The sequence below is a fragment of the Bos grunniens genome, chromosome 14 (genome assembly GCF_055505025.1).
Source record: "Bos grunniens cultivar Pamir isolate PY7600 chromosome 14, Bosgru_T2T1.0, whole genome shotgun sequence".
Lineage (NCBI taxonomy): Eukaryota > Metazoa > Chordata > Mammalia > Artiodactyla > Bovidae > Bos > Bos grunniens.
This window is the reverse complement of record NC_141178.1, coordinates 69,781,747-69,799,999: the sequence shown is the minus strand read 5'-3', so window position 1 is coordinate 69,799,999 and position 18,253 is coordinate 69,781,747. Positions and strand designations below refer to the sequence as shown.

The 18,253-nt window shown below is 39.3% G+C and overlaps 1 protein-coding gene across 12 annotated transcripts in view; it reads right to left on the bottom strand.

Annotated features, from left to right (window-relative positions):
• Positions 1 to 18,253, bottom strand: part of LOC147359647 (uncharacterized) — a 442,120-nt gene that overhangs the window by 310,946 nt on the left and 112,921 nt on the right. For 8 of the 12 annotated variants that reach the window (XR_015141079.1, XR_015141078.1, XR_015141080.1 and 5 more), the window contains exons 5-7: positions 17,066 to 17,122; positions 15,194 to 15,252; positions 13,808 to 14,030 (exon numbers count right to left, since the gene is read on the bottom strand). Coding sequence is in view for 4 of the 12 variants with exons in the window: in XM_086337343.1 (XP_086193469.1) it covers positions 13,808 to 14,030; positions 15,194 to 15,252; positions 17,066 to 17,122 (339 nt within the window). In the remaining 8 variants the exon portion in view is untranslated. Of the gene's footprint in view, positions 1 to 12,339; positions 12,590 to 13,807; positions 14,031 to 15,193; positions 15,253 to 17,065; positions 17,123 to 18,253 lie in introns of those variants that run through there. The other 4 variants (XR_015141120.1, XR_015141119.1, XR_015141121.1 and 1 more) reach the window with 3 other exon arrangements.

The following is an 18,253-nucleotide window of genomic DNA, read 5'->3' as shown; positions in this document are numbered from 1 at the left end:
AACCCTGTGGTTACTACGGACTACATAGGAAGGGGCCTATAGATCTTGAGAAATATAAGTCGGACCAAGGAACTAGCCAAAAATGAACTGAACCCACAATACTCACAACAAAACCAGAGAAAGTCCTAGATATATTTTTACTATTTTTACAATCATTCTTTCTTTCTTTTTTTTTTAATTTTTTAAAAAAAATTTTAAGTCCTCTATTGTTCCTTTAATTTTCACTTTTATAACCTATTACTTTGCAAAAAAAAAAAAAAAACCCTATTTTTTCTTCTTCAGCAAACTTCATATATATATATTTTATAATTTTTTGACCTTTTTTTTTTCTTTTTCTTCTTTTCTTTAACATTGTATTTTTGAAATTCCAAACTCTACTCTAGATTTTTAATTTTAGCTTTTTGGTATATGTTATCAATTTTGTACCTATAGTTTTTTTTATAATTTCTGTAACTTTTTTTTTCTCTGTTTCTTTCTCTTCTTCTTTTATATAACATTGTATATCTGAAATTCCAAACTCTACTCTAGATTTTTAATTTATGCTTTTTGGTATTTGATATCAATTTTGTACCTGTATTTTCTTTAAAGTTTTTGCAACATTGTTTGTTTTTGTTTGTTTGTTTGTTTTCTCTCTTTATTTTTCTTCTTCCTTTTTTTTAACATTGTATTTTTGAAATTCCAAACTCTACTCTAGATTTTTAATTTTTGCTGTTTGGTATTAGTTATCGATTTTGTACCTATATTTTCTTTATAATTTTCGTGACCTTGTTTGTTTTTCTTTGTTTGTTTTTTCTCTCTTTCTTTTCCTTCTTCTTTTCTTTAACATCATATTTTTGAAATTCCATACTCTACTCTAGATTTTTAATTTTTGCTTCTATGTATTTGTTACCAATTTTGTACCTTTAAGAACCCAATCTTCAGGACCCATTTTTCACTAGATTACCGGCTTGACTGCTCTCTCTCCCTTTGGACTCTCCTTTTTCTCCACCAGGTCGCCTGTGTCTCCTCCCTAACCCCTCTCTACTCTACCCAACTCTGTGAATTTCTGTGTGTTCCAGACGGTGGAGAACACTTAGGGAACTGATTACTGGCTGGATCTGTCTCCCTCCTTTTCATTCCCCTCTTTTACCCTTCTGGCCACCTCTGTCTCCTTCCTCCTTCTTCTCTTCTCTGTTTAACTCCGTGAACATCTCTGAGTGGTCCAGTTGTGGAGTGCACATAAGGGAGTGACCACTGGCTAGCCCACTCTCTCCACTATTGATTCCACCTCATCTCATTTGGGTCACCGCTAACTCCCTCCTCCCTCTTCTCTTCTCCATGTAACGCTGTGAACCTCTCTGAGTGACACTCACAGTAGAGAAACTTTTCATCCTTAATGTAGATGTTTTATCAATGGTGCTGTATAGAAGGAGAAGTTTTGAAACTACTGTAAAAATAAGAACGATAACTGGAAGCAGGAGGCTTAAGTCCAAACCCTGATTCCAGGGAACTCCTGACTCCAAGGAACATTAATTGACAGGAGCTCATCAAACGCCTCCATACCGACACTGAAACCAAGCACCACACAAGGGCCAACAAGTTCCAGGGCAAGACATACCAAGCAAATTCTCCAGCAACAAAGGAACACAGCCCTGAACTTCAAGATACAGGCTGCCCAAAGTCACCCCAAAACCATAGACATCTCATAACTCATTACTGGACATTTCGTTGCACTCCAGAGAAAAGAAATACAGCTCCACCCACCAGAACACCGACACAAGCTTCCCTAACCAGGAAACCTTGACAAGCCACCTGTACAAACCCACACACAGTGAGGAAACGCCACAATAAAGAGAACTCCACAAACTGCCAGAATACAGAAAGGACACCCTAAACTCAACAATTTAAACAAGATGAAGAGACAGAGGAATAGCCAGCAGATAAAGGAACAGGATAAATGCCCACCAAACCAAACAAAAGAGGAAGAGATAGGGAATCTACTGATAAAGAATTCCGAATAATGATAGTGAAATTGATCTAAAATCTTGAAATTAAAATGGATTCACAGATAAATAGCCTGGAGACAAGGACTGAGAAGACGCAAGAAAGGTTTAACAAGGACCTAGAAGAAATAGAAAAGAGTCAATATATAATGAATAATGCAATAAATGAAATTAAAAACACTCTGGAGGCAACAAATAGTAGAATAACAGAGGCAGAAGATAGGATTAGTGAATTAGAAGATAGAGTGCTAGAAATAAATGAATCAGAGAGGATAAAAGAAAAACGAATTCAAAGAAATGAAGACAATCTCAGAGACCTCCAGGACAATATTAAACACTACAACATTTGAATCATAGGGGTTCCAGAAGAAGAAGACAAAAAGAAAGACCATGAGAAAATATTTGAGGAGATAATAGTTGAAAACTTCCCTAAAATGGGGAAGGAAATAATCACCCAAGTCCAAGAAACCCAGAGAGTCCCAAACAGGATAAACCCAAGGCGAAACACCCCAAGACACATATTAATCAAATTAACAAAGACCAAACACAAAGAACAAATATTAAAAGCAGCAAGGAATTCCCATTAGGATAACAGCTGATCTTTCAATAGAAACTCTTCAAGCCAGGAGGGAATGGCAAGACATACATAAAATGATGAAAGAAAATAACCTACAGCCCAGATTATTGTACCCAGCAAAGATCTCATTCAACTATGAAGGAGAAATCAAAAGCTTTTCAGACAAGCAAAAGCTGAGAGAATTCTGCACCACCAAACCAGCTCTCCAACAAATACTAAAGGATATTCTCTAGACAGGAAACACAAAAACGGTGTATAAATTCGAACCCAAAACAATAAAGTAAATGGCAACAGGATCATATGTATCAGTAATTACATTAAACGTAAATGGGTTGAATGCCCCAACCAAAAGACAAAGACTGGCTGAATGGATACAAAAACAAGACCCCTACATATGTTGTCTACAAGAGACCCACCTCAAAACAGGGGACACATACAGACTGAAAGTGAAGGGCTGGGAAAAGATTTCCCATGCAAATAGGGACCAAAAGAAAGCAGGAGTAGCAATACTCATATCAGATAAAATAGACTTTAAAGCAAAGGCTGTGAAAAGAGACAAAGATGGTCACTACATAATGATCAAAGGATCAATCCAAGAAGAAGATATAACAATTATAAATATATATGCACCCAACACGGGAGCACCGCAGTATGTAAGACAAATGCTAACAAGTATGAAAGGAGACATTAACAATAACACAATAATAGGGGGAGACTTTAATACCCCACTCACACCTATGGATAGATCAACTAAACAGAAAATTAACAAGGAAACACAAACTTTAAACGATACAATACACCAGTTAGACCTAATTGATATCTATAGGACATTTCATCCCAAAACAATAAATTTCACCTTTTTCTCAAGCGCACATGGAACCTTCTCCAGGATAGATCACATCCTGGGCCATAAAGCTAGCCTTGGTAAATTCAAAAAAATAGAAATCATTCCAAGCATCTTTTCTGACCACAATGCAGTAAGATTAGATCTCAACTACAGAAGAAAAACTATTAAAAATTCCAACATATGCAGGCAGAACAACACACTGCTGAATAACCAACAAATCACAGAAGAAATCAAGAAAGAAATCAAAATTTGCATAGAAACGAATGAAAATGAAAACACAACAACCCAAAACCTATGGGACACGGTAAAAGCAGTCCTAAGGGGAAAGTTCATAGCAATACACGCACACCTCAAGAAACAAGAAAAAAGTCAAATAAATAACCTAACCCGACACCTGAAGCAACTAGAAAAGGATGAAATGAAGAACCCCAGGGTTAGTAGAAGGAAAGAAATCTTAAAAATTAGAGCAGAAATAAATGCAAAAGAAACAAAAGAGACCATAGCAAAAATCAACAAAACCAAAAGCTGGTTCTTTGAAAGGATAAATAAAATTGACAAACCATTAGCCAGACTCATCAAGAAACAAAGGGAGAAAAATCAGATCAATAAAATTAGAAACGAAAATGAAGAGATCACAACAGACAACACAGAAATACAAAGGATCATAAGAGACTACTATCAACAATTATATGCCAATAAAATGGACAACGTGGAAGAAATGGACAAATTCTTAGAAAAGTACAACTTTCCAAAACTCGACCAGGAAGAAATAGAAAATCTTAACAGACCCATCACAAGCACGGAAATTGAAACTGTAATCAAAAATCTTCCAGCAAACAAAAGCCCTGGTCCAGACGGCTTCACAGCTGAATTCTACCAAAAATTTAGAGAAGAGCTAACACCTATCCTGCTCAAACTCTTCCAGAAAATTGCAGAGGAAGGTAAACTTCCAAACTCATTCTATGAGGCCACCATCACCCTAATACCAAAATCTGACAAAGATCCCACAAAAAAAGAAAACTACAGGCCAATATCACTGATGAACATAGATGCAAAAATCCTTAACAAAATTCTAGCAATCAGAATCCAACAACACATTAAAAAGATCGTACACCATGACCAAGTGGGCTTTATCCCAGGGATGCAAGGTTCTTCAATATCTGCAAATCAATCAATGTAATACACCACATTAACAAATTGAAAAATAAAAACCATATGATTATCTCAATAGATGCAGAGAAAGCCTTTGACAAAATTCAACACCCAATTACGATAAAAACTCTCCAGAAAGCAAGAATAGAAGGAACATACCTCAACATAATAAAAGCTATATATGACAAACCCACTGCAAACATTATCCTCAATGGTGAAAAATTGAAAGCATTTCCTCGAAAGTCAGGAACAAGACAAGGGTGCCCACTTTCACCATTACTATTCAACATAGTTTTGGAAGTTTTGGCCACAGCAATCAGAGCAGAAAAAGAAATAAAAGGAATCCAAATTGGAAAAGAAGAAGTAAAACTCTCACTATTTGCAGATGACATGATCCTCTACATAGAAAACCCTAAAGACTCCACCAGAAAATTACTAGAACTAATCAATGACTATAGTAAAGTTGCAGGATATAAAATCAACACACAGAAATCCCTTGCATTCCTATACACTAATAATGAGAAAACAGAAAGTGAAATTAAGGAAACAATTCCATTCACCATTGCAACGAAAAGAATAAAATACTTAGGAATATATCTACCTAAAGAAACTAAAGACCTATATATAGAAAACTATAAAACACTGGTGAAAGAAATCAAAGAGGACACTAATAGATGGAGGAATATACCATGTTCATGGATTGGAAGAATCAATATAGTGAAAATGAGTATACTACCCAAAGCAATTTATAGATTCAATGCAATCCCTATCAAGCTACCAACAGTATTCTTCACAGAGCTAGAACAAATAATTTCACAATTTGTATGGAAATACAAAAAACCTCGAATAGCCAAAGCGATCTTGAGAAAGAAGAATGGAACTGGAGGAATCAACCTGCCTGACTTCAGGCTCTATTACAAAGCCACAGTTATCAAGACAGTATGGTACTGGCATAAAGACAGAAATATTGATCAATGGAACAAAATAGAAAGCCCAGAGATAAATCCACGCACATATGGACACCTTATCTTTGACAAAGGAGGCCAGAATATACAATGGATTAAAGACAATCTCGTTAACAAGTGGTGCTGGGAAAACTGGTCAACCACTTGTAAAAGAATGAAACTATATTTGGCAAAACTAATACAATTATGTAAAGTTTAAAAATAAAATAAAATTAAAAAAAAATAAATACACACACACACACACAAAAGAACACTTTCTAACACCATACACAAAAATAAACTCAAAATGGATTAAAGATCTAAACATAAGACCAGAAACTATAAAACTCCTATAGGAGAACATAGGCAAAACACTCTCTGACATACATCACAGCAGGATCCTCTATGACCCACCTCCCAGAATATTGGAAATAAAAGCAAAAATAAACAAATGGGACCTAATTAACCTTAAAAGCTTCTGCACATCAAAGGAAACTATTAGCAAGGTGAAAAGACAGCCTTCAGAATGGGAGAAAACAATAGCAAATGAAGAAACTGACAAACAACTAATCTCAAAAATATACAAGCAGCTCCTACAGCTCAACTCCAGAAAAATAAATGACCCAGTCAAAAAATGGGCCAAAGAACTAAATAGACATTTCTCCAAAGAAGACATACAGATGGCTAACAAACACATGAAAAGATGCTCAACATCACTCATTATCAGAGAAATGCAAATCAAAACCACTATCAGGTACCATTTCACGCCAGTCAGAATGGCTGCGATCCAAAAGTCTACAAATAATAAATGCTGGAGAGGGTGTGGAGAAAAGGGAACCCTCTTACACTGTTGGTGGGAATGCAAACTAGTACAGCCACTATGGAGACCAGTGTGGAGATTCCTTAAAAAACTGGAAATAGAACTGCCTTATGATCCAGCAATCCCACTGCTGGGCATACACACTGAGGAAACCAGAAGGGAAAGAGACACGTGTACCCCAATGTTCATCACAGCACTGTTTATAATAGCCAGGACATGGAAGCAACCTAGATGTCCATCAGCAGATGAATGGATAAGAAAGCCATGGTACATATACACAATGGAGTATTACTCAGCCATTAAAAAGAAAACATTTGAATCAGTTCTAATGAGGTGGATGAAACTGGAGCCTATTATACAGAGTGAAGTAATCCAGAAGGAAACACACCAATACAGTATAATAACACATATATATGGAATTTAGAAAGATGGTAACAATAACCCTGTGTACGAGACAGCAAAAGAGACACTGATGTATAGAACAGTCTTATGGACTCTATGGGAGAGGGAGAGGGTGGGAAGATTTGGGAGAATGGCATTGAAACTTGTAAAATATCATGTATGAAACGAGATGCCAGTCCAGGTTTGATGCACGATACTGGATGCTTGGGGCTGGTGCACTGGGACGACCCAGAGGGATGGTATGGGGAGGGAGGAGGGAGGAGGGTTTAGGAGGGGGAACACATGTATACCTGTGGTGGATTCATTTTGGATATTTGGCAAAACTAATACAATTATGTAAAGTTTAAAAATAAAATTAAATTAAAAAAAAAAAAAGAAGCAGACTAGAGAGAGGAGCATAAACATACTCCTTGTAAATGGAGATTGTTAAGGGGGGGTGGGGCAGTGGCAATAACACTTAGCTGGTAGAGAACTGTCTTGCCCTTCTTTCCTTCTGGGAAGAGAGTCTGATCCTGAGTTATCCAGAGGGGGCTGACCTCATAGGATGACCAACGTGGATACTGCTTGGTATAGTTAAGAGAATACACCCTGGAACCAGATATTCTGGGTTCAAGTCCTGGATCTGACATATAATAGTGTGACCTTGGACACTTAACCTCCCCGTGTCTCAGCCATCTGGAAAATATGGATGATAATAGAATATATTTCATAGGGTTGTTACATGAGTTTTGCTTGAGACTTATCTACTAGATAGCAGTTTATATGAGAAAGATTTTTCTTATTTTTTTCCAGCAGAAGAGTGGATTGAGGGAGATGGTTTTCCTTTCTGTGGCTTATTCCTTTGCAGAATCTTAAAGGCTGATTAAATGCAGTAATTAGAATTTAGTGTATATTTCAAAGGCCATATTTAATAAATTAATTACTATGTTTCATCAGGTGGTTTATGAAATACCAACATGTAGTCCCAGAAGAGGCTGTAAAGACTGACATTGATGTTCAGACAAAAAGATCAGTGGCAATTCACTGGGGAACTTTTGCTTTGGCAAATGAGGTGAATGTGACTGTGATAACAATAACTCTGATTCTTTGTGACACCATGGACTGTAGCCCACCAGGCTCCTCTGTCCATGGAATTCTCCAGGCAAGAATACTGGAGTGGGATGCCATTCCCTTCTCCAGAGGATTTCCTGACCCAGGGATCAAACCCGGGTCTCCCAAATTGCAGGCAGATTCTTTGCTGTCTGAGCCATTAGGGAAGATACAAGATATGTACAGAATTACTTTAAAAGCATTGTAAAGTGGTCTCAGAGTCAGGGACTGTTACTAATTGGAGGGATCAGGGAGAGCTTCATGGAAGAGGTGACATTTGAACTTAGCTATGAGGAGGCAAGGAAGAAGTTGTTTCAAGAGAAGCAAAGTGTGGGGTTGGAGGCAGTAAGCATGGGGAATAGTGAGGAGTCAGTTCAGCAAGAGATTATAGATGATATGGAGTGCAATGGGGGAAGTATGGCTGGACAGCTTAGAACTTTACAGAAAAATGTTATTTATCCAGTAAACACTGATTCAGTGTCTGCTGTGCTGTGTGCCAGGCATTGCGATAAACGGTGGCTTTATTCCTAAACTCATACAGAAGATCTGATTTTCCCTTAGCTGGACCCTAGAGCTCTGCTACTAGCCACGGTTGTGGGATCAAACAGAAGCTTAGCAAATGACTGTACTCCCCAAAGCAATCTACAGATTCAATGCAACCTCTACCAAACTACCAATAGTAATTTGCACAGAACTAGAACAAAAAAATTCAGTTTATATGGAAACACAAATAGCCAAAGCCATCTTGAGAAAGAAAAATGGAGCTGGAGGAATCAACCTTCCTGACTTGAAACTATTAGCATTCTTATCACTTATAACTGAGAAGTAAGAAAAATATTACAGTATAATTCTTCTTTAAAAATCCAAGTCATATAAAACTATGCTTTGTACAAGATACACAAAATTATAGAAACTGAGGAGCCAGGAGAGGAGATTGAGGTCAGGGAAAAGGGATAAACGTGCCCTCCAATGGTGCAAAAAGAACCTATACGTTATTTTGTAAACATTTTTTTGGGGATTTCAAAGGCATTATGTGTTTACTAAAGAACATTTCTTTTAACTACAGAAAAGTACAAAGGTAAAGGAAATTCACCCACATTTCCACAATCACAAATAATAATTATTCAGTTTGGTATTTTCTTTCCAGTTTTTATAAACATATGATATATAGACGCACTCCACTGATGATCACAGTGAACATGCTTAATCAGTTAAGTGAGGAAAAAGAGATGACTCCCCTTGATTTTATTCTTTTTATCAATAAAATTTTAAAAATATTAAACCAATTAAAAGGCAATTTATAGAACGGGAAAAAACACTTCCAAAACTTGTGACCAACAATAGATCAGTCTCAAAAGATACAAACAGTTCATGCAGCTCATATAAAAAAGAATTCTCAACATCACACAGTATGAGAGAAATGCAAATCAAAATGACAAGAAGGTATCTGTTCATACACATCAGAACGGCCATCATGAAAAACACTACAAATAACAAATGCTGGAGACAGTGTAAATAAAAGAGAAACTTCCCATACTGCTGGTGGGAAAGTAAACTGGAGAGCCACTAATACATATGTAAGTTATTTGAAAAAACAAAAAACCTGCGAAATGATCCCCTAATCCCACTCCTCGATGTATATCTGAAGAAAATGCTAACTCTCAATGACAAATGCAACCTTCATTCAACAATACTTACAATACCTGAACATACACATAATTAAAGTGTCCATGGACAGATGGATAAAGATGATGCAGTACATATATGGAAGGGAATATGATTGAGCCAGAAAACAGGATGCAGTACTGACATCTGCAGCAACAGAAATGGACTCGGAGATGATCTCACGAAGTGATGCAGTTCAGAAAAAGACAAACACCCTGTGATGTGACTGATACGCTGTGCTGTGCTAAGTGGCTTCAGTCATTTCCCACTCTTTGCAACTCCATGGACTGTAGCCCACCAGGCTCCTCTGTCCATGGGATTCTCCAGGCAAGAATACTGGAGTGGGTTGCCATTTCCTCCTCCAGGGGATCTTCCCGACTCAGGGACTGAACTCATGTCTCCTACATCATCTGCACTGGCAGGCAGGTTCTTTACCACTGGTGCCACCTGGGAAGCCCGATTGTGACTGACAGGTGGAAACTAAACATTGATGGAAATGGAGTACATTTTCTTAACAGAAATACACTTACAGATTTAGAAAACAAACTTATTCTAACCAAAGGGGAAAGGAGGAAGCCAAGGATGCGTCAGGAGGATGGAATTGAGACATACCCACAATATATATATATATATATATATATATATATATAATGAATAATCGTCAAGGACCTACTATATATCAGAGGGACCTAGACACAACACAGTAGTAACCTACATAAAAAAATAACTGAAAACAAGTACAGCTATGTCTGCATATAACTTAACAACCTGCTGTACACTTTAAACAAACATAACAGAATAAATCCACTATACTCCAATATTACCTAATAATTGACTTTAAAAAATGGAATGCCTAATATATTCCCTTCAAACTTCAGTGTCCCAGGCTAGTTCACATTCCTGGCGCCTGAACAGGCTTGGTTCCCAAGTCTGGACTATCATGTGGCTGAAGAAGCTTTGAAGGATGTGCAAGCAAGTGAGATCCCCTTGGACCTATAATGCCTGGTCCTCTGTGGACTGGATAACAGTGTCCAGAATATGCAGAACCTCCTACAACTAAACCAAGGCGGAGGAGCCAGCTGGTCCCCAGGTCTCCTGGTGCTGGGGCTCTCACCTCCTGCTTCCTTCCTTAGAGTTGCCCAAACTTCAGACGGAACACAGCACCCTCAGCAGAGCTTCTGCAGGGTTTGGGATTTCTCCAATGGGGTAAAAAATACGGGGGAGGGAGAAATGGGACACCAGGGCTTGGCGTTTTGTTCTGGCACATTCAGCTCTCCTTTACAAGCCAGAAGGCGGAATTTCACCAAGGCTCTGCTTACCCTAGCAAGCTGGGTGGGGCATGAGGAAATCCTGCTGCCTTGTGGCTGCTTGGCATAACTACACCATGAAAACCAGTGCCTAATGGCATTTCTGCTTATTTAACTGTCAGTCACTCTGCTTATTTAACTTATATGCAGAATACATCATGTGCAATGCCGGGCTGAATGAAGCACAAGCTGGAATCAAGACTGCCGGGAGAAATATCAATAAGTTCAGATATGCAGTTGACACCACCCCTGGGGCAGAAAACAAAGAGGAACTCAAGAGCCTCTTGATGAAAGTGAAAGAAGAGAGTGAAAAAGTTGGCTTAAAACTCAACATTGAAAAATTAAGATCATGGCGTCCGATCCCATCACTTCATGGAAACAGTGACAGTCTTTATTCTCCTGGGCTCCAAAATCACTGCAGACAGTGACTGCAGCCATGAAATTAAAAGCCGCTCCTTGGAAGAAAAGCTATGAGAAACCTAGATAGCATGTTAAAAAGCAGACATTACTTTGCCTACAAGGGTCCTTCTAGTCAAAGCTATGATTTTTCCAGTAGCCATGTATGGATGTGAGAGTTGGACTATAAAAAATGCTGAATGCTGAAGAATTGATGCTTTTGAACTGTTGTGTTGGAGACTCTTGAGAGTCCTTTGGACTGCAAGATCAAACCAGTCAATCCGAAAGGAAATCAGTCCTGAATATTCCTTGGAAAGACTGATGCTGAAGCTGAAACTCCAATACTTTGGACACCTGATGCGAAAAGCTGACTCATTAGAAAAGACCCTGATGCTGGGAAAGATTGAAGGCAGGAGGAGAAGGGGACAACAGAAGACCAGATGGTTGGATGGCATCATCAACTCAATGGACATGAGTTTGAGCACACCCAGGGAAATGATGAAGGACAGGGAAGCATGGCCTGCTGCACTCCATCGGGCTGCAGAGCTGGACACGACTGAGCGACTGAACAACAACAAAGGGCACTTCACATTCAAAAGGCCTCTCCTGTTGTGAATGACACCTGCCCTCAACAAACATCCTGGGGCACATAGTAGAGAATTCATTAACGGGCGGACTTTCAAGAAGACCATTTGCAGGTATAAATTTCTTCCATACAGATTTCAAACAAGCAGCACAGGGAAAGATGCTCAATGTCGATTATTGGTAGAGAAATTCAATTCACAGCGACAACAAGCAATCACTAGGGAACAGATAGAATGGCCACCATGAAAAAGTCTGGAAAAAGAAACCACTGACCCAAATGGGGAGAAAGGGAAGCCCTCCTATGTTGTCGCTGGGATCCTACATTTCAGTTTGCTACTTGTGAAGCATTTGGATTACAATTCCATTTGCTAGACCACAGGGTTTCAGTCAATTTCCCCCTCTCTCATCTACTAAAGTGCACTAACTCTATTTTTGGAGTCACCAAGCAGGTGTCACACATGCAGGACATTCTTCCCTCCCTTTTAAATCAATAACTGTATACATGGAAAGGAAAGAAAAGGAATAGCTGTTTAATAAGCAGCTATAATTGTGATCCAACTTCTTGGCTGGTTATTTCTCACACCCTGGGCTGGGGAACTGAGGTTTTAGCCTAAGGCAACAGCTTCAAACACATCGTTTAATTACCTTCTTTTGGTTGCCTGATGTCTGTGAGTTTTGTGTTCGGCCCCATAGGATTCCCCACTCCAAAGATGCAAATGAAATTGTTGCTGTAGGAATTTGAGTGGTTCCTACAATGAGAAATCTGCTTACCTTTCTTGAGCATTTTTGGACACAGAGGATATTCCTCTGGGGTCCTTGTACCCTGTTTAGAGAAGAACAAATGTGTATATTCTCCTCTCTATATTATTTCCCCAAGAAATTCCATCTATTAATATCTCGGTTCCCTAACCAAATACATGCCAATGACTGGCAAATTTCTATCTTTAGCATAGAATATACCTCTGAATACTAGACTTACACCTGACTCAGGAGCACACTCACTTAGTATCTCAAATGTGGCAAAAGCAAGCCCTTCCACTTTTCTTGATCAGCATATTCGAACCCCACCTTAAATCTCTTTTTTCAGTGAATGGCATCCCCTGCCTCCCACAATCTAGTTTGCAAGTCAGAAACCTGGCCCTGCCCTCACTGAGGCCTCCTTCACCCCCTACAATGAATCCATCCATCACCAAGTCCAATCAAATCTAGCTTCCTACCTCTTCTTGAATTTACCTGCTTTTCTCCATCTTCACTACCACTGTCTAGACAAGCTACTAACAGGCCTTCCAAAGACTCCTCAGAGTCTACCCTTCTCTGGTCTAATCTACTCTCCCTGCTGCCAACCAGATAACTACTTTAAAATGCAAACCCAATTATGTCACATAGCTGCTTAAAAACCTTGGGTAGCTTCCCATTGCTTTGAAGAGAATGTAAACATTTCTTACCCAAACTCTCCTTTAAAATCTCCTGTAATCCTGTAACGCGTACTTCTTCAGATGCGTTACCCATCAAAAACCACCCACTACAGCCCTGTTCTTGGCACGTTGGCCTCCTCTGACGTTCTCTGCGGAAATAAGACACTTTCCCACACCCTCTGTGACTGCTTCTGAGCTCTAGTGGCAGAGCTGAGGGGTTGAGAGAAACTGCATGGCCTACAAAGACCAAAATATTTTGTATCTCACCCTTTACAGAAAAAAAAATTGCCAACCCCTGAACTACAGTGTTGTCATTCAAGCCACTGATTCTCTTCTGGGAACTTAACTTGTGCCTGATGGTAGCCACTGAATTATGTCACTGGGCAACAACAGCTAATGACAGGAAGTGGATGTTTGACAACTACTGTCCTCCTTAAACACAGTGAACTTGAAATCAAAATCGAGTTTTTCCCTTTTCGTATAGACACATCCCAGATGTTTTTATCCTCTTACACTCTCTGTGCAAGATGCCAGCTATCTTTTAAATCATTTCAAACTCCAGACTGCTTCATTAACAGAAATAAAATCTGCCTTGGAACTTCTGGGGACTCTGAATATCAACAAACCTGCTAGAGTGTGTGTGCATGCAAAGTTGCTTCAGTCGTGTCTGACTCTTTGAGACGCTATGGACGATAGCCTGCCAGTCTCCTCTGTCCATGGGATTTCTCAGGCAAGAATACTGGAGAGGGTTGACACTTACTCCTCCAGGGGATCTTCCCGACCCAGGGATCAAACCCCTGTCTCTTGTGTCTCCTGTATTTGCAGGTGGCTTCTTTACCACTGTGCCACCTAGGAAGTTAGAGTAAGAGGAAAGAGGAAAAGAAAGAAAAGAATAAATGAGGGAGAGAGAAGGAGAATTATACAACAGCCTGAACTTGGAGACTGGACGGCCACTTCTTGACTGAAGGGCATTTTTAGGGCTGTTTTAGAATTAGACAGCTCTAGGGTTTTGTTCAGTGTTAAACTTTATAGACCTCAGATAAGGAAATGACTGACAAACTTTAGTAAAAAAAAAAAAAAAAAAAAGGCTGAATTTAGTCAACAATAATAGCTTGATCAGGAAATCGACTTACAGTCCATGAACCTCAGTGTCCTTGTCTGTAAGATGGAGATAATAATAAAAATACATTTAGTGATAAAGTGTGTACATGCCACCTGTGCATTAGCGATAAATAGAGCTTAAAGTCAATGCTTGTTTATAAGAAGTTAAGTATATAGGTAAATATTATATAACTATTATAAAGTGTATTATGTCATTAAAAGTATATATTAAAATTAATTTTTATATAGTATGATTTTATATAATGTTGCCTTAATGTTAATTTATCTGAATAAATGTGAGCCATTTCTGGTTCATAATAGGTAGCCTATCAGGCTCCTCCATCCATGGGATCTTCCAGGCAAGAGTGCTGGAGTGGATTGCCATTTCCTTCTCCAGGGGATCTTCCCAACCCAGGAATCGAACCTGGGTCTCCCACATTGCAGGCAGATGCTTTACCATCTGAGCCACCAGGGAAGCCTCATTATAAAGTATATTATGTCATTAAAAGTATATATTAAAATTAATTTTTATATAGTATGATTTTATATAATGTTGCTTTGATGTTAATTTATCTGAATAAATGTGAGCCATTTCTGGTTCATAATATGTGCTCCATATATACTAGCTGAATAAATGAGTGAATAAATAAATAAATGAAAATTACAGTGTAGTATAAAAAAGTCTGCACTAAAAAAAAAAAAAAAAAGTCTGCACTATACATTCATTTCTTCTGATCCTGTGCGTACCCTTAAGTCCCTGAGAATCCTGAAAGACAGGGAGTGTCACACCAACATTTGGTTGGGGATGCTGCTTGGTTAGTCATTAACCGTTGAGAAAGAAATAGGCAATATTTACTCACCTACCTAGGTTTATAAGTGATATCTCTGTGTCATCCTACAAAGGTACTGACCTGGATTTTCTGGGGGCAGATTCATAACCTGGTCCGGGTGATTTGGTGTGTTTGTTATTCTACGAAAGGAAAAATAATCAGGAGGTACAGCTACAGGAGTGTCCAACTCTAGAGTAGATAGTTAATCTTAGGGGATCCAGTTACTGTGGGCAGCCCAGAATAATGGAAAGGTCATCGTTCTTTGTATCAAACAGATCCAGTTTCCAATTCCAGTGCTCCAGCTTTCACAAACATCTGCTGTTGATACTGTCCAATATACATTCTCCTGACCCCATGGAGTGTAGCCCACCAGGCTCCTCTGTCCATGGGATTTCCTAGGCAAGAATACTGGAGTGGGTTGCCATGCCCTCCTCCAGGGGACCTTCCTGACCCAGGGATTGAATCTGCTTCTCCTGCATTGCAGGTGGATTCTTTAACGCTGAGCCACCAGGAAAGCCCATGTATGTATATTATTAATACTACCTCAATTTTAAAGTATCAGAATGTGCAAGAAAAAACACATTGTAAACACTCCCCAGAAGCAGAGACCCACCTTTTTCTACATGCATTTGTACATATTTTCAAATGCCTTCCCATACATTTGAATGCAATGTATTCAAAGTGTCATATACAGTGACAATCTCAGAACACATTCCAAAATACTTGTATGATTTTTGGAGAAGTCAATAAATAAACATTTTTTCCTTTCAAAATCTATGACTCTATTGACTTTTATTGCTTTCACTTTTAGGAGGGTGAAGTGAAAGTCACTCAGTCATCTCTGACTCTTTGCTACCCCAAGGAATTCTCCAGGTCAGAATACTGGAGTGGGTATTTCCCTTCTCCAGGGTATTCTTCCAACCCAGGGATTGAACCCAGGTCTCCCGCATTGCAGGTGGATTCTTTACCAGCTGAGCCACAAGGGAAGCCTAAGTATAATGGAGTGGGTAGCCTATCCTTTCTCCAGCGGATCTTCCCAACCCAGGAAGCAAACCAGGGTCTCCTGCATTGCAGGCAGATTCTTTACCAACTGAGCTATCAGGGAAGCCCAAGAATATTGGAGTGGGTAGTCTAATCCTTCTCCAGCAGATCTTTCTGACCCAGGAATTGAACTGGGGTCTCCTGCATTGCAGGTGGATTCTTTACCAACTGAACTATCAGGGAAGCCCTTTAGGAGGTTATTCTAGCCTAAAATTGAAAGTATATCATCAGGGGTTTCGGAGAAGGCAATGGCACCCCACTCCAGTACTTTTGCCTGGAAAATCCCATGGATGGAGGAGCCTGGTAGGCTGCAGTCCATGGGGTCACTAAGAGTCGGACACGACTGAGCAACTTCGCTTTCACTTTTCACTTTCATGCATTGGAGAAGGAAATGGCAACCCACTCCAGTGTTCTTGCCTGGAGAATCCCAGGGACAGGGGAGCCTGGTGGCTGCCGTCCATGGGGTCACACAAAGTCGGACATGACTGAAGTGACTTAGCATAGCATAGCATCAGGGGTTTTACAAAGCAACTTGAATTTTCCAAAATAGACATAGTCTGAAGTTGTTTTCGGTCCCCTTTGCTTTATTTTTGTCCTACCTGTTTGCTAATACCTTTGTGCTGGTGTTAAGAAATTATCTCCCTATTACTCATGGTGCCATCAATTATGCCCTGAAATGTAGACTGACTAGACACCTAAACTCAGAAAGCAAAGCAAATTTCAAGGCAAATCATACACCCATATAGCCTCCCCTCCCTTTGCTGCCCTGCCGTACCATCACCTGCTCCTGCCGTGGTGCGTGTGTGCTCACTCAGTCACGTCTGACAATTGAGCCTATGGAAATCAAAAGCAATAATTATTGAATAAAAACAAATTGAGCTCATTGTACACAGTGCCTGACTGAGAACTTACCTTCCTGTAATCAGATGTGATGCTATAATTCCACAGAAGCACATGGCCAGATCACACCTGAACAGTGAGAAACAAATAACATAACCAGAAATCATTGTAATGCCCTTCAAGGCAAGAAGCCCCAGTGTTCCCAGGGTACTCGAAAATAGAATCCAGGCAAATCTGTTAGACACAAACGTGAAATGCCAAATTCAAGGGTTGATTGGATAGAACATTTCCTGATGATTTTCTTTTCTTTTTTTTTTTTTTTAACTCATTGTTCCTTCAGCATACTCTGTATTATGTGAGTCTATGACTCTGCTGGTGGTCTCTACTTGCTCTTCTTGAGCTGCATTTCAACTATCTCGTCCACTAGATGTCTTCATTGTTATGTTTGCTAGACCATGAGTGAAAATAGTCCATACGGTTTAGTGGCTGGAATCAGATAGCTCTGGATTCAAGGTCTGGCTTTGTCACTTCCTGGCTGTGTGATATAGTAGGTAGTCAAGACTGTTTAATAAAGCTCTTAGGATACAAAGAGCTAAGTTTAAAAAAAAAAAAAGTTTTTTTTTTTCTCTCCATTTTTTAAATAGAAAAACTGAGATGATAATGAATGACTTCCTCCAGGCAATACAGTGACTGAAGATGAACTAATGCTTTTTTGTTAATCACTGAGGATTCCAGGGAGACCTCTTCTCAAACCTCTGATTGTCTGACTACAATGACAAATTCAGGTACTGAGTACAAAAAGTATAAATATGACTCATCCCCAGTGAGGTTTCTACACAAGAGATTTAACTCTTGCCTGAGAGCATAGCTTCTAGACACCAATGCCCACCTCTCTTATCATCTGATTCAGTACTAACTGAGCATATGCAATGGCTGGTTTGGGACCACGGAGAAAAAAAAGATGAGGTTCTGCTCTCATGGAGCTCAAAGCCTATAGAGAGACTGACAGAAAAACAAAAATTGCAGTCAAATATGGCAAGTGCTGTAACAGACAACTCTACAAGACCAGCACTGGCACCAATGATGGGAGAAGGCTCTGTGGCTTCGTGGTCTGACGAGGTCCAGAGGTTTCACTGCAGGAAGACTTTTGAGTGGGAGTTGAAAGATAGTTAGGAATTCTCTAGGGAAACTGTAGTGGGTTTAACGATGACCTCCAGGAAGATCTGTCTATGCGTCAAACCTTGGAACAGGTAAACATGA